We start from the raw sequence: 14,583 nt of genomic DNA, 5'->3' as shown, positions 1-14,583 counted from the left end.
TTTCATTTATTTTCCATTATTTTTCTTTAATCCAAACAACAGTATTTAATAAACTCACTTTTTTACTTCTCATTTTCATCTAAACAAAGTGTAAAAGAAACTTTCCTTATAATATACCCATATGATAATGTGTTATTTTTTACTTGTAAATGTTTGTGAAAGATCAAAGGGAGTTCTACATCAAACAACACAGATGCCTTACTTTTTTGTTTTTTTTTAAGTTCTAGATGTTATGAATGTATTGAATGTGGTTCTCTTCAAAAAGTAAAATGAGGGTAAAATTATTTTTATTATGTAATGGGATAAAAAAGTATCCATCTTATTTTAATATTTTATAGGCTAAAAACTAATTATTTTGTATCACTTTTTACCAAATTATGAATGTGGAGTAAATTTATTATGACAAAAATTGTTGTAAAAAATAATGATTTTATTCTATTCCACGTACTATTGTGAAATATATAAAAGATTAACCTACAACTCGATTTAAATTTTGATAAAGATTATTGTGATTCATTTATAACTATTAGTTTGTAGTTATTGAGTCTTTTAGGAAAAGATTTACAAGAAAGATCTAATACTAGTGAGTGGTGTTGCATTATGTATGAAATAAAAAAGAAAAAGAATGAAGAAGAACCTTCCATTGGCTCCAATTACAAATTACAAAGTAATTAATCCATTCCATTATTTTTTTTCCCTAAGGAGCATAGAGTTTACTTTGTGCAACATATAAAACCTGCGTTATGGTTTCAGTGTAAATGAATCAAAACAAGTGCTTGAGTAATTCACTGTTTTTTTTTCTTATAACATTTTTAATTAAATAACATGTTTTTATGAAAAATACTTAAAATAAATTATATAAAACATTCTTTATGAATATCAAAGTTTCACTCAACAATTTTAATTTTAAATATGACAACATGATTTTTGTATAATGCTACAAATTAGTAAATTAGTAACCCATTTATTATTTTTAACTGATTTAACCAATCATCTTAAAGGATGTGAATTAGTTAAAGGTGACAAAAAGGCATTAATGAATAGGACGATATTTTCAATCTCTAAGTCTTAGGTGTAATTATATAAATACTTATAAATTAAGTTTCATTATTAGTTTTAATTAAATAATTCAACATTTAAAATAAAAAATATTTTAATATATTTAATTAGAGATATTATTTAATTAATTAAGGTTTAGAAAAATATTCATATAACTAAGAGTTATTTTTTAATCTATATTTAAAGAATTAGTGGACTTATTATCAACGTGTTCTTTGGTAGATAAACTAAGACCCTCAGCCCATCTCGATTATGATGGGTTGACAATTCGTTTAAGAGAATTAAAAGTAAAATAGGACTAAAAGTATGGAATTAACCTATTTTATTATTCTTAAAAATTATTGAAAAATTTATAAATAATAGAATATTTAAATTATTTTTATCTTAACTTATAAATAATGTGATCACTATAAGAAAATCATTAAATAATAACTAAGAAAATCATTAAATAATAACTAAATTTAGAGACAAAAGATAATTAGTTATTATATTGACTAAATTATATATTAATTTAGAGACTAAAAAATTATTGATATTTAATGTTATTTTTATTATTAATAAAATATTATAAAATAGTTTTTAAATTATTATCTAAATTAGCTACCAAAGTTTTAGCTACTAATATTTTAAATTTTAAATTAGCCTCTAAAAGGTTAATAGAGACTAATTTAGAACATAAGTAATTAGTAGCTAAAACCTTGGTAGCTAATAGTTAGATACTAATTTAGAAACTACTTTATAAATTTTTATTAATAATAGAAACTATTTTAGATATCAAATTTTTTTAGTTTATAAAATAGTCTCTAGTTTAGTCAATATAGTGAGTAATTATTTTGGTCTCTAAAATTAATTTTTATTTAATCATTTTCTTGTAGTGGACGACGTATCAAAACAAGTATCTCATTCGAGGTATAAGGGGAACAAATTTTCCCTAATTGAGGGTTAAGGGAACAAAGATTCATCCTTAATGTTCCAATTTTAAGTCCATTGATATAACATCGTTAGAGTCAATCATCACATCCAATATATTGTCTGTTTTGAAGCTTGGAACTCCATCTTGCTTTTATCCTTAAAAGATGTATCAAAATGTTAAAATATATATATAAATTATAATTGACATCGACTCCTAAACAATGTGATATTATATTGAACCTACCGAACAATTATATAAAAATTAATCTAGTAGGTATATTTTTATTTATTATAATGAGAAATGTATTACCTTCTATAAACCATTCATAAATGATTTTTTAATAAATAAAAAAATATTATTTTTTAGTATATTTCTATAAATTAAATTCTTTTATAATTACCTTTCACTGAATATTAATTCCTTAATATGAAAATCAATTAAAAACTAGGCTAATAGTATATATATTATTATATTAATTAAGTATATGAATATATTATATATGTTGTATCAATATGAATAATGTATTAATACATAGTAGAGACATTGAAAGAATGTAAAGAACGCAAACAAAATAGATTTTAATGTAATTTAGTCTATTGTAATAAAAAAAGATAAAATTATTAATTTTCAAAGGAAGTTGATGTTGGAAGGATTTTACAAATTTTGCCTTCTTTAACAATCAAAGTTTTAACACATTTTTATTCGATTTTGTTCATATTTTTACTGTTATTACTCAAACACAACTAATATTACAATGTTTTTACAAGATTAAGGTTAAGATGATGTTTGAAGTTGATTAATTTTTTATTTGAGAATAAAGGAAGATGATGTTGTAAGCTCTAAACTCTTCCATAATTTGGAGTTACAATGAAAAATGATTATAATATCTAAATCATATATAATAGAATTTCTAATGAAGAACTCAATTTAATGATTAGATCGTCTTGATGGAAGAAGAAAAAAACCATCTAACATATGAATTAGATCATCTAATATATGAATTAGATCATCTAATATATGTAAGGATCTTAATAATTTTTTTGTTATTCTCTTTACTTAAGTTTTATATAGATACTATTGTCATAGTACACTTTATTTTTCATTAAACTATATGTATAGAACTTCAGAGTGTTAATAAAAGTGTATTTTTTTTAATATTTTGTTGTTGTATTTATTTTTGAGAATCCAACCCTTTTAAACATAAAATATTTTAATAAAAATATAGTAAATGGTATAATAATTAAAATAAATTATATAATACCAAAAAGACCCTCACAATTTACTAAAATATTAAAAGTAGAAAAAAATTCTAAATTTAATTATTACTTCAAGTAAATATTTAAAATTGAATATTCTTGTATAACTAAGGAAATGGTATAAATTATTTAAATTTTTTAACATATTTTTTTAGTCAAGTAAGTTTATAAGCTCGTTAAATAAACTATAAAAGATAGTAAACATCACTTGTGAAACTCACTCTAAAATTTTATTTCAGAATTTAAAATATTTTTAAAAATTATAATACTAATAATTTCTTTTAAGAAAAACTAGTATAATAAATTTATTGTTTGATTCTCATGGATTAATTTCTACATGAAAACATGTGCAATAAAGCCAAATAATACAAGTCTATCATTATTCTTGCTTCTTAATTATAAATATTATGTGGGAGTCTATGCACAAAATTAATGTTTTAATATTTATATGAAAGGAAAATAATACCTATAGTGGTTGAGTGCCCATACTGTGACCTTAGGTAGCATTGCAAAAAGTTAATTAAGAAATGAATTAATTAAGAAGCTTTGAAAGAAACACTTGTTAACTAAGAGAGTATATTGGTAACAATGATGCGATTTTTTATTTCTAAGCATTGTTCTCTCATCTTTCTTCTAAAAAAATATATTTGATCTATTAAAAATCAAATAGTGTTTTACCACCAAGTTACCCTTCATTTATTTTAAGCATTTACTATTAAAAGCTGTAGAACCATAGATATCACGTGTCAATTTTTTCTTTTCTTTTTCTAAAATAAAGAATAAAAATGTTACACAAAATTATGTAAACTAATTATATAATTTTTATAACATTGCTTATGTTGTTAACTTTTCGGAGAAAAAATTATTTGAGGTGTGACGTATATACAAAATTTATCAATTTTTAAAAATCATAGTGATACTTATTTATTTATTTTTATTTATAGAATATTGGTATATTTGTATAATTATAGATAAAAAAAGTTAAGTAGTTAGAATATTATATATATATATATATATATCATTACTAATAGACTTAAGAAAAATAAAAAAGATAGAAGTTGTGTACAAAATTGAATGGGTGAAATTTTTATTGCCAGGGAAATGAAAAATTGTAAATTGAAGTACGATGTTACAAAAACTCAATGACACAAGTTGAGCTCCTGGACTCTATTTAGCCAAAACAAACAAATTATTTTGGACTCATTGATTGATTGATTAATAACACCTTGCTTGAATTGCAAGGGTTTTCACCAATATTTCTGGGCATGGATCCGCGCCATTTTGGTTCAACACTGCACGGTCTAATGCAACTGTGCAAGTTTCTTTGCCCAAGCATTGTTGCTCCACAATTTGCTTCGTAGCAGCAACATTGCAGCTTCCCAAAACATAATCTCCACAGTAACCACTAGGATTGCCAAAACTTGCAAACTCAACTGCTGTAATTTTTTTCCCAGGATTGCACTCTAGTGCAGCTTGGGGTCCAATATTTGACACAATAGGGTGGAAATTTCCTCTCCTAGACACCCATGAGTTCACATTGGCAGGTTCGTTCTCTGCAATGAAACTGCAAATTGTGTCTCTGTTCACGTTCAATACCTCAACCTGTCCTGGATTCATTGCCTCCTCTTCAAATATAACAAGCAAGTTGTCTTGTGGGTTGAGGAAAGCTCTTGGGATGTGGAACCTGAATGAGTGGTGCAAATTACAAAGGTTTTTAGTTAGATCAAGATCAAGTTCAAGACCAAGACAAAGGTTTTCACATTTTTTTTCAGTGATTTACTTACTCTGATTGAGTAGGTGTTCCAAGTGGGGAGAGGAAAGTCATCCAGTGGCGTCCAATGCTTTGACCATTAACCCAGATCAATCCTTTGCCCATTCCAGTCATCCTTACGGCAACTGGACCTGTTCCCTCTGGGGTGGCAAATCTAGTCTGTAAAACCAATGCATAATATTGTTAAATAAATATAAAAAAGTAGAAAGCTTTTGAAACTGTTTCATAAATAAAATAGTTTCATTTAAGATGTGTGATATTTCTTACCCTGTACCACGTTAAAGGGCGTGGAACTGGAGCGAGTGGCATCCATTTTGCCTTCAATGATCCTTCCTCACTGAAAACTTTCATGCCCTCACCTTTGAGACCAACCTGCCAATTGAAATGGACCAACTCAGTTATATCACTCTAACATGTTCAACGATAATTTTTCTGCTGAGCAGTAATTCTACTAACCCGATGACCCCACATATTGTTACTGATGTCAATTGTTCCGGTGTTGAGATCAAGGATGGATATGGACTTGGGTCCTGCATATCTATGTTCCATGTAAGCTCCACTGTCCTGTATATTCAAAATTTCAAGAGATGAAATAATGTTATTTTGTTATGGTCACCAAAACTTGGATTGGTGTTCATTAAACACACAAGAAGAAAAAAGTTAAGTCTCTTACAGGTAATCCAACTGTGCTAGCCAAGATGGAAATATAGTTGGTTCCAACCTTAAATGCTACTGGTCGCTGGAACTCAAAAGATTTTTCTTCATGGGTTCCATGAGCAGTTCCTAACACACAATAAATAAGACATTGACATTACTACCCTGTCTCCTCTCCTCACCTTTTTAATGGTGTTTTTCTTTTAACATTATGTACTTACCAACAAGATCTCCGTTTACAAATGCAACCATTGAGTGTCCGAGACTCATAATACGAAGAACTGGGATAACTCCAGGCTTTGTTGGCAAGTCTTGTGGACTCAACTCAAAGCTGCAATGAATAAATAACTTAGAAGTTGGAGACAACAGTCATATAAAATGTTTCAAGAGTAAAATAATTAAGCATTCCTCGTACACAAACTCACCTGGTGGTGTACCAAGCATAATCGGTGGTGTCCTTGAGCAAGCTGTAAAGCTCTGCTGGAAGCTTCTGGTACGTATCCATTTTTTTGGTTGTTGGAATAGCCTCGATGAACATCTCCCATTGGAAATTGTTTGCAATGGGCGACCTCTCGTAGTTCCTTGAATTATGTTGTGAAACAATCTGTTGCATGTGCCAAAAGTGAATGAAATACCTGATTGTGAATTGTACATGATAATATATCAGAGATGAACAAGTTAGTTAGTTAATTACACTTTGCGTGTTGTAGACGACGGTCTTGCAATCAGGGAGGACGCTAATGGAATGTGGAGGCAAAAAGTAGTTGGTGCCTCTAAAGTTAATAGTGGCTGCATCTATGGTGTGGTTGTTAGTGATGAAAGCAGCACACATGTTTGTTCCAAGCTTCTCAAAGGTTCTAATCTGCATGACAAGTTATTTTAGTTATATTTTTGTGAGACTACTTTTCATATGAGACATCAGAAGTCATATCAGATTATTACTTCATGGAATTCGTTCAACTTTTCTACATTGGTATCGCCACCAAGGATAGCCTTCCTGCAAAGGAGCACAGCTTTGTGCACATCCCTCAAATGACTCCATTTTGGTTCTCTCTGTAGACCATATTCATCAAGAGGAGCCTCATCGTAATAACGGGTTGTGGTAAATGCAGAACTGGTTCTACCAAAGTTTGTTCCACCGTGATACTACAAAAGTTGCAAATAGAGTTAGAAATTTAAGCAGAAAAAAATGGCCACAAGTTATATTAATACAACAAGATTTAGATGTCGAGAGAAACACCATATAATAGTTAACCAAGTTTCCACCCTTGGAGAAGAAGCGGGCAACTGAGAATGCAATATCTTCTGCGGATCTTTGGGATGGTGGATCTCCATGTACTCGGTACCTGAATTTGAAAATTACAATAAAAATGTATTATTATGAGTGCTCATGATTATGAAGTTGTTCACTAAGGATAAACGTCAAATCATTTCTTACTGAGCGGTCCAGTTCTCTGTCCATATGGATGGTTTGTATGGTTTGTTTGGCCCTGAGAAGGTATCACCGCAATGTCTTCCATTGCATGCATTGATCTGTCAAATGAAATCACACGAGGTGAGACTAAGTTGGAAGAGTATTTGTGGCTATGCTACTACTACTGTATCATAACTTACCACTGGATCAGGTGCATCTCTTTGCTTGCACATGACCCATGGAACTCCGACATTCAGTGCTACTGCCATGTTTGCAGACCACTGGACGTAACTGTCTCCCTTCTCTTCATATGCAAGTTGAATGTGGTTGTACTCGTTCTCAATCTGCAACCATTGAATAATGTCACATGTTTATGTAGGTTGATTACTCAAAAAGAAATTAAACACAAGGTTGGTTACAAAATCAAAACCTGAGCTAAGATGATGGGTCCTCCTTGGGGAGCAAAGAGCTTCTCATCTTTCATCATTTGTACAATCTTTGTCACGAATGCTTGCATGTGTTGCTTCAAATTAAAAGATTTTCATGTTAATGCTTAAATTCTGTATTAAATTTCCATAAATTATATATGACGGATTGAAACTACCTTGTAAGGCTCATTGTCAGAGCGGAAAATGATGCCAGGAACCTCTCTAAGCCAATATGGAAGACCTCTGATGAACAAATTAGGAATGAGAATGAGGTTGAGAATAAGAAAGGAAAGGAATCATATTTTTTGAAATCAACTTGATCAATGGACGTTTTACCCGTGGTTCCACTCAGCTTGGATGAAGGGTCCAACCCTAAGAGTGACAAACATTCCATGTTCTTGAACGAGCTTAATAAACTTCACCAAGTCATAATTACCAGCAAAGTTGAACTGCATATTGAGGGAAAAACATTTTCTGAACACCCCTTTGAGTTTTGTGGTAACAAAATAATTGAAAGAAGAGGAATGAAATATTTCACCTGTCCTTGTTGGGGCTCATGAGCATTCCAAAACACGTAGGTTTGAATGACATTTATGCCTCCGCGTCTTGCATTATCAAGAAGGACAGGCCACATCTGCATTATTGATACGCACAAATATGAAATGAAGCATATAATTTTGTTAGTTTGCATGAATAATGTAGCATTAGTATATGATTAGGAAGAGAGTAACTTACATCTTGTGTGCTTCTAGGGTAATGGATGGAACCAGAAAATAGCAGCTCACGCCTTCCGTTGATGAACATGGACTTACCATCATAAGTGACATTTTGAGCGGTCATGTGACGACCATGCGCTCCCTTATGATGACCACGTGCATGTGTTGTAGCCACAACGATGGAAAGCAATGCCATGAAAAGAAGGGGGCGAGACATGGTGTTATTGGTGTGTTCCATCCTCATGACTTACTATTGTTGCATAAGAATTGAAAGGAAAGAATGAGTGAGCCAATGCAAGGGTCCTCCTTCCTCAGGTGTAAAGAGGTACCCACAAGCTGATTTCCTCATTGCATCACCTTCTCTTATATACTACTCTCCCACACCAATTCTTCTCTACCCTTCCACACAAAATTGCTCTCTCACTCACTATTTTCTGAATTCTGTTACCATTCTTTGGTGGACATTTCTTCATCTTTGCTATAAAAACTCTAATCACTCACATTTCCTCTTTTACTCCTGTCTTTTTTAGCTCAATCTACCTATATTTACTCATCACCTTTCAAAATAAAAAATAAAAAAAATCCATTATTATAGAAAATCAAATAACATCCATCTGTATTGAACCTTTTCAAATTATCTTATTTTTTTAATGTTTATACACATTGTGTTTTTATTATTTTTAATCATCATATTTTTTTTTTCACTCTTCACTTTAGTGTTTTAATCATATAACATATTTTCCATTTTGCTAAACAAAAATCCTACTTTCTTATTTAATTATAAACATGAAGTTTTTGTTTTTTTTATAATTGTTTTAATCGTTATAATTTAGGACATTATTTTGAGTTATTCTAAACAAACACTTAACATGATAAATTTGAATGAAACTGTTTTACGGATAATATCTTGTCAATAATTTAGTTGATTGTTTTTTAAATCGAACCTATATTTTTTTTATCCATAAGACTCAAATCTAAGTACCACTCAAATCAATTATTCTTTTATAAACATGTCAAAATTTAAAGTGAATTATAATTAAGATGGATTTAATTAAAATATATTGAAAATGTATTTTTTTAATATCTTCTATTATAGGTTATTATGAAAGATAAAATATTGGCTCTCTTTACAATTCATTTAAAAGGCGTGGCTAATTGTTGGATATTTTGATTTTAAAACGCTTACCTGTATATAAAATTAACTTTGATATGTTTTTATATTATAAACTAAAATTCAAAAATCAAAGAATAAGAGTTTCATTCTTTCAATTAGACATTCTAAATATATTTTTTGTCTTTTTTAATATATATTTCATTTACTACTTTCGATGTTCGTTAAAAAAAAGTATATTTCAATATATACTTTATTTATTGCTATTTATTTATTTCCATCTACGTTTCAACCTTAAAAAACTTACCATTTTGTCTTTATATCAAAATTAATTAATTAATTATTAATAGTTAAAAATAAATTTTATTATAACTTAAACTGTTGATTATAATTTAAACTATGATATATTTTAAATTATTTATTAAAAAATTATGTTTCTATATTTTAAAGTGCTTATCAAATATTTGTAATTGTAATATATTATGGTTGATGTACGAAAAGAATGAGAATCCTGTAGTGGAAATATTATCGGGTAATATACTGATAAATTGGATTTTGTTATGATTTAATTTTTCATCTGTTATTTACTATAACTTTCTAATTTCATTTCTTAAATTATCACTTAAATTGTTGTCAGGTTTTCATATTAGAACACTTTCGATGGTTGGTAAGAAATATGATTACTTTGTAGAAAGAGATTTTATTCCATTTAAAGTTTTCTTTTATAAAAAGACAATGTCATCATTTCTAAACATTGCTTTTCTGGTCGCTTTAAGTGTATAACTTGTTGCTTGAAACGCATAAATTCAGACTTAGAATAATTGTTTCGCTTAAAGCCAGATTACAAATAATTCTTTTTACATGATTATTTAAAGTAAATACATTGTCACTTAAACAACAAATTTATTTTGAGATAGTCCACAACAAAATATCGCTAATTATTTCAAATTATGAACATAAACCTATAAATTCAAATATCACCAAAAATTATAAAAAAAAATAAAAATCAACAAAGGTTCACAAATAACAAGATCCATGGTGTTTCTTTATGAATTGATAATTGAAGCAAGATCCATGAAAAAGAAAGATTTGAAGAGGTAATTAGCATATATTCAAGAGCTTATGACCCTGTAAACTCTGAATTTGAAGTATCCATTAGAGAAAGGTATCGATGAAAGCAAAGAAAACAAAATACTGGAAATATTATGAAACAAAGTTTGATTGAGCGAGATTCTGAAAACCAAAATACTAATATACAATGAAGTCGAACATAATAATGGTGGCAGCACACAGATGGAAAAGTTTGGGAACATGAAAGGCCAAAAGAAAGAGCGTCACATAACGGCACAAGCGGTGGGGTTCTCGTCACTGAAGGCGGTGGTGTAGCGGACTTCGGTGGAGCTGGCACGTGCGAGATGGGAATAGTGAGGGTCATCGGTGTTTCGCACGTAACCGGAGGGAGCTTTCTTATCATACACCCCGGGTGCGTAGGGGTGCGCAACGACGTCGTAAGGGACGTACGGCCAGAGCTCTGCTTTCTTGCCGGTGCGGTGAGCAATGCGTGCCACCACCTTAGAGGGATCCACGTAGCCCACCACTGTGACTTTGTTGGCCTTCCGATCCACCTCCACCTGGTTCACGCCTTTCATCCCCTCCACTGCTTTCCTCACTTTCCTCTCGCACCCTTCGCAGTCCATCTTCACCTTCACCTCCACCGTCTGATTCATTCATACACGCTCAACAACATACCAATAACAGTATATAACAAACTCAACTTAATTTCTCCTATCTGGATCTATCTCATATCGTCCTACAGTAATAATAATCAATGAATTACCTGCAATTGCTTCCGCTTCTTCAGTTTCGAACTGCCACGGGAGCAGTCAAAGAGCTCGGAGATGTGATCCAGAGCACCCATTTTTTCGCTTCAAACCAAAGGAATCAAACAATATTTGGTTCCAATATCTGATCTGAGTAAAGCAGTTGAGACTCTGAGACAGTGATACAGACAAAGTTAAGGTTAGTGAGAAGCGAAGATCTTTTGGGTGCTATATCAGGCGACGAAATGTGGGAGGACACGTGTCCATCTCTCCAATTGGACGGTGATGATTTTACGGGATCCATGACCGCCTAAAAAAAAACAGCGTCCGTTTCAAACCTTCTGTTTGGAGTGAGGTACAAGTGGGTGGGCCCACCTAATTCCAATTCCAATTCCAATAATTATGATAATCAAATCATACTTTTTAAACTCTTGAGGGTGGCGGGACCACTGCCCCAACCCCAACAACACACAACTTACCATTCTTTAACCCAACAAATCATTTCAGTTTCAGATTTTTAATAATAAATTCAAACCAGTAATTTTTAATAAGTAGTTTGTTATTTATTTCATCTCAATACGAACATTAAATCATTTATTAAAATAACTTATAAAAATACGAATATATATTATATTCAAAATTATTCTAAATATTATTTATATTTTCTTATATGTTTGGTAAACCTGAAAAAACATTTTTCTTAGGTGTATATTATAATCCTAACAAGTTTTTATGTAAACAATAAATAAAATAAATAAAAGGTAAGCCACAAAAAATTAAGATAATATTATATACAAGTTTTCTTTCTCATTTTTAATATAAATGTTTACATTCATTTTCTTTATCAGCATTCACCTCCTTAGTTAATATTCATTTTTTTTCATCTACAATCATCTTATTTAGTGACACACATTACTTTTACCCACACATATCTTTTTCATCCTCTATTTCTCTAATTTTTTCATTTAGAGTCATCTACTTCATTCACAATCATATCCTTCCTCCACACTCATCTTTTTCATCCACTATAATTTTATTTTTTTCAAATCTTTTGTTTATATTTTATTTTACTAAAAAAATATTGTTTTATGAGAAACTTTTTTTAAAATTACTATACAATTTAAATTAATATTAAAAATATAAATAAATAAATTTTAAAATAAAAAAATATTAACAATATCAAAAAGATGTTAAATTAAATAAATTTTAAAATAAAAAATATTAATATAGATCAAATAGTCGTTAAATTAAATAAATTTTAAATAAAAAATATTAAGACACTAAATTACATTAATTACAAACTTAATTTAAAAATAAGTGATAAATTAATGTTTACTAAGCTCATCTTCAAAAGTCGATGTAATAAATTAATATAAACAATTTTAGAATTGAACATAATATGACGTGAATTTTAAATCCAAATCAAATAAATATTTGTTTAGTTCCTTTTCGGTATTTCTTTTTTGTTATAGTGTGAATCGTTATAAATTTGTTATTGTCGTGATGCAACAACTGAGACCTAATTCACAAATTCACACCATCTTGAAACTAGTAGAAAGTTTTTTTCACATATAAAACTTCATTATGAATAATACCAATCATTGTTTGACAACTATTACTATAAAACTTCATTATGAAGAACACAAGTTTTAAGAATTTATTTTACATTATTTTTTTATCTGCATTAAGCATGGCATTAGGACTTTTATATGCAAATAAAAAAAAATAGACATTATAAAAACATTATGAGATGAAGATTCTTATATCACGTTAGAATGTGTACGAAGAAATTCAACTTATTTTTTATAACTTTTTTCTATTATATTTTTTATTTTCCGCTTCTGTCTGATATAAAAATGAATTAAGTTAATTTAACTCTACCAGGAAACAAAATGGATTTAAATTTATATTTAGAAAGATAAATTTAAAATTTTATAGTTTTGTAATTAAGTTGGTAAAAAATATTGTATTTTATTTCGTTTAATTTTTGTATTGAGTATATTTGTTATGTGAATGTGTGATATGAATGAAAAAGAGAGTTTTTCTTTTCTTTTTTCACATCGGTATATTTGGTTTCATATTGAATTACTCTTTCAAGTTTTATCGTAGGGTCCTTCGACAGCGTTATGTATAAAAGAGAAAATGAAAGGGAAAAGAAACATTAAAGTAAAGTGGAAATAATACTTTAAAAAGAAAGAGGACCACGTGCATGTCATTTTTTTAAAAAAAATAATATTTACAAGTTTCTAAAAGTATGATAAAACTTGTCTCTAATTTGTTTACTTTTTAATTATTAGACAATATTTTTAAGAAGTGGGATAAAGCTGTAATTTAAATAAAAGGTTCACATTCCAAACATTTATATAACTACTTAATAATTTATTGTTTTTTCTTCTTCTTTACACTTATAAAGGTTTAATTTTTAATAACCACATAACTCTTAAAAGTCACTATTAAAATGTGGCTATACAATTGTAGGTTAATTTTTTAAGTGCAGATTGAGAAAACTTAACTAACATCATATTTAGCCTAAGTTATATGAACAAAATATATTTAGATGGTACTACCTATTATGATTATGAATGTTATTATTGTGTTACATGTATTAGGACATAATATTATCTTAAAAAAGAGTTTTCATTTAATATAATTTTATAAAATTAATTTGTAAAATGAGAATTGTATTCCACTTATATATTCTAATATGATATTATTCATACTCAAAAACATTTTGTTCATCTCGACATGAACATCTTAAAGGTGGAATTAGATTGTTATGAATGATTTAAGAGAAATTCAGTAACATATGATAACCTAAAAACTTGATTAAAACATATTCTAAAATGACTTTCATATCACAATTTTTTTTCATACAAAAATTCGATCACATTTTATTCATTCACCATATACTCACACTTCACTTGGGTCCAATAAAGAAAACGTAAAGAGTATTTGGGCCATAGCATAGTTGGTTAGTAGATGGACTGTTTCTTCTTGCACCTCCATATGTTTTTCTCCCAACCTTCATAAATTTTCTTATTTTCAAAAATATTCCTATGTAATATTCCAGATTTTGTAATCTGAAAGTTATTTTTCAAATTCGTAATTAGCTTTCAGATTACATAATCCAAAAGGTCTTTTTCAGATGCATAATTAGTTTCTGAATTACATAATCCGAAAGTTATTTTTCAAATTTGTAATTAGTTTCCAGATTACATAATCCAAATTTTTTTGTTCATACGCATGATTAGTTTATGGATTACATAATTCGGAAGTCTTTCTAACTTCTGGATTATGTAATTCGAAAGCCTTTTTTCAAATACGTGTCTAGATTACATAATTCATAAGTTATTATCAAATTCAGACTTCCAAATTATATAATCCGAAATACCATTCTGGATTATATAATCCAAAATATGGAGGTGACACAAAAAAAGATAA

The 14,583-nt window shown here is 28.9% G+C and overlaps 2 protein-coding genes across 2 annotated transcripts; both read right to left on the bottom strand.

The window, feature by feature from the left end:
• Positions 1 to 4,286: 4,286 nt before the first annotated feature.
• On the bottom strand, positions 4,287 to 8,559 carry LOC137821965 (beta-galactosidase 13). Its single transcript, XM_068626790.2, has 17 exons — positions 8,231 to 8,559; positions 8,034 to 8,129; positions 7,832 to 7,944; positions 7,672 to 7,738; positions 7,498 to 7,590; positions 7,268 to 7,411; positions 7,092 to 7,186; positions 6,894 to 6,999; positions 6,596 to 6,799; positions 6,348 to 6,515; positions 6,079 to 6,257; positions 5,875 to 5,984; positions 5,673 to 5,782; positions 5,456 to 5,563; positions 5,267 to 5,371; positions 5,013 to 5,158; positions 4,287 to 4,912 (listed from the first exon to the last, which is right to left on the bottom strand). The coding sequence occupies exons 1-17, from the start codon at positions 8,453 to 8,455 to the stop codon at positions 4,444 to 4,446; spliced, it is 2,538 nt and encodes an 845-aa protein (XP_068482891.1). The 5' UTR covers positions 8,456 to 8,559; the 3' UTR covers positions 4,287 to 4,443.
• A 1,851-nt stretch (positions 8,560 to 10,410) lies between these two features.
• FP6 (farnesylated protein 6) lies at positions 10,411 to 11,429 on the bottom strand. The gene is made up of 2 exons (XM_068625154.2): positions 11,160 to 11,429; positions 10,411 to 11,040 (listed from the first exon to the last, which is right to left on the bottom strand). Exons 1-2 carry the CDS (start codon positions 11,238 to 11,240, stop codon positions 10,657 to 10,659), a joined length of 465 nt encoding a protein of 154 aa, XP_068481255.2. The 5' UTR covers positions 11,241 to 11,429; the 3' UTR covers positions 10,411 to 10,656.
• Between the last annotated feature and the right edge of the window lie 3,154 nt (positions 11,430 to 14,583).

Source organism: Phaseolus vulgaris, chromosome 9, assembly GCF_051622355.1.
Source record: "Phaseolus vulgaris cultivar YP4 chromosome 9, ASM5162235v1, whole genome shotgun sequence".
NCBI lineage: Eukaryota > Viridiplantae > Streptophyta > Magnoliopsida > Fabales > Fabaceae > Phaseolus > Phaseolus vulgaris.
Note: the sequence above shows the minus strand (reverse complement) of the source record. Positions and strands in the feature narration are given on the sequence as shown.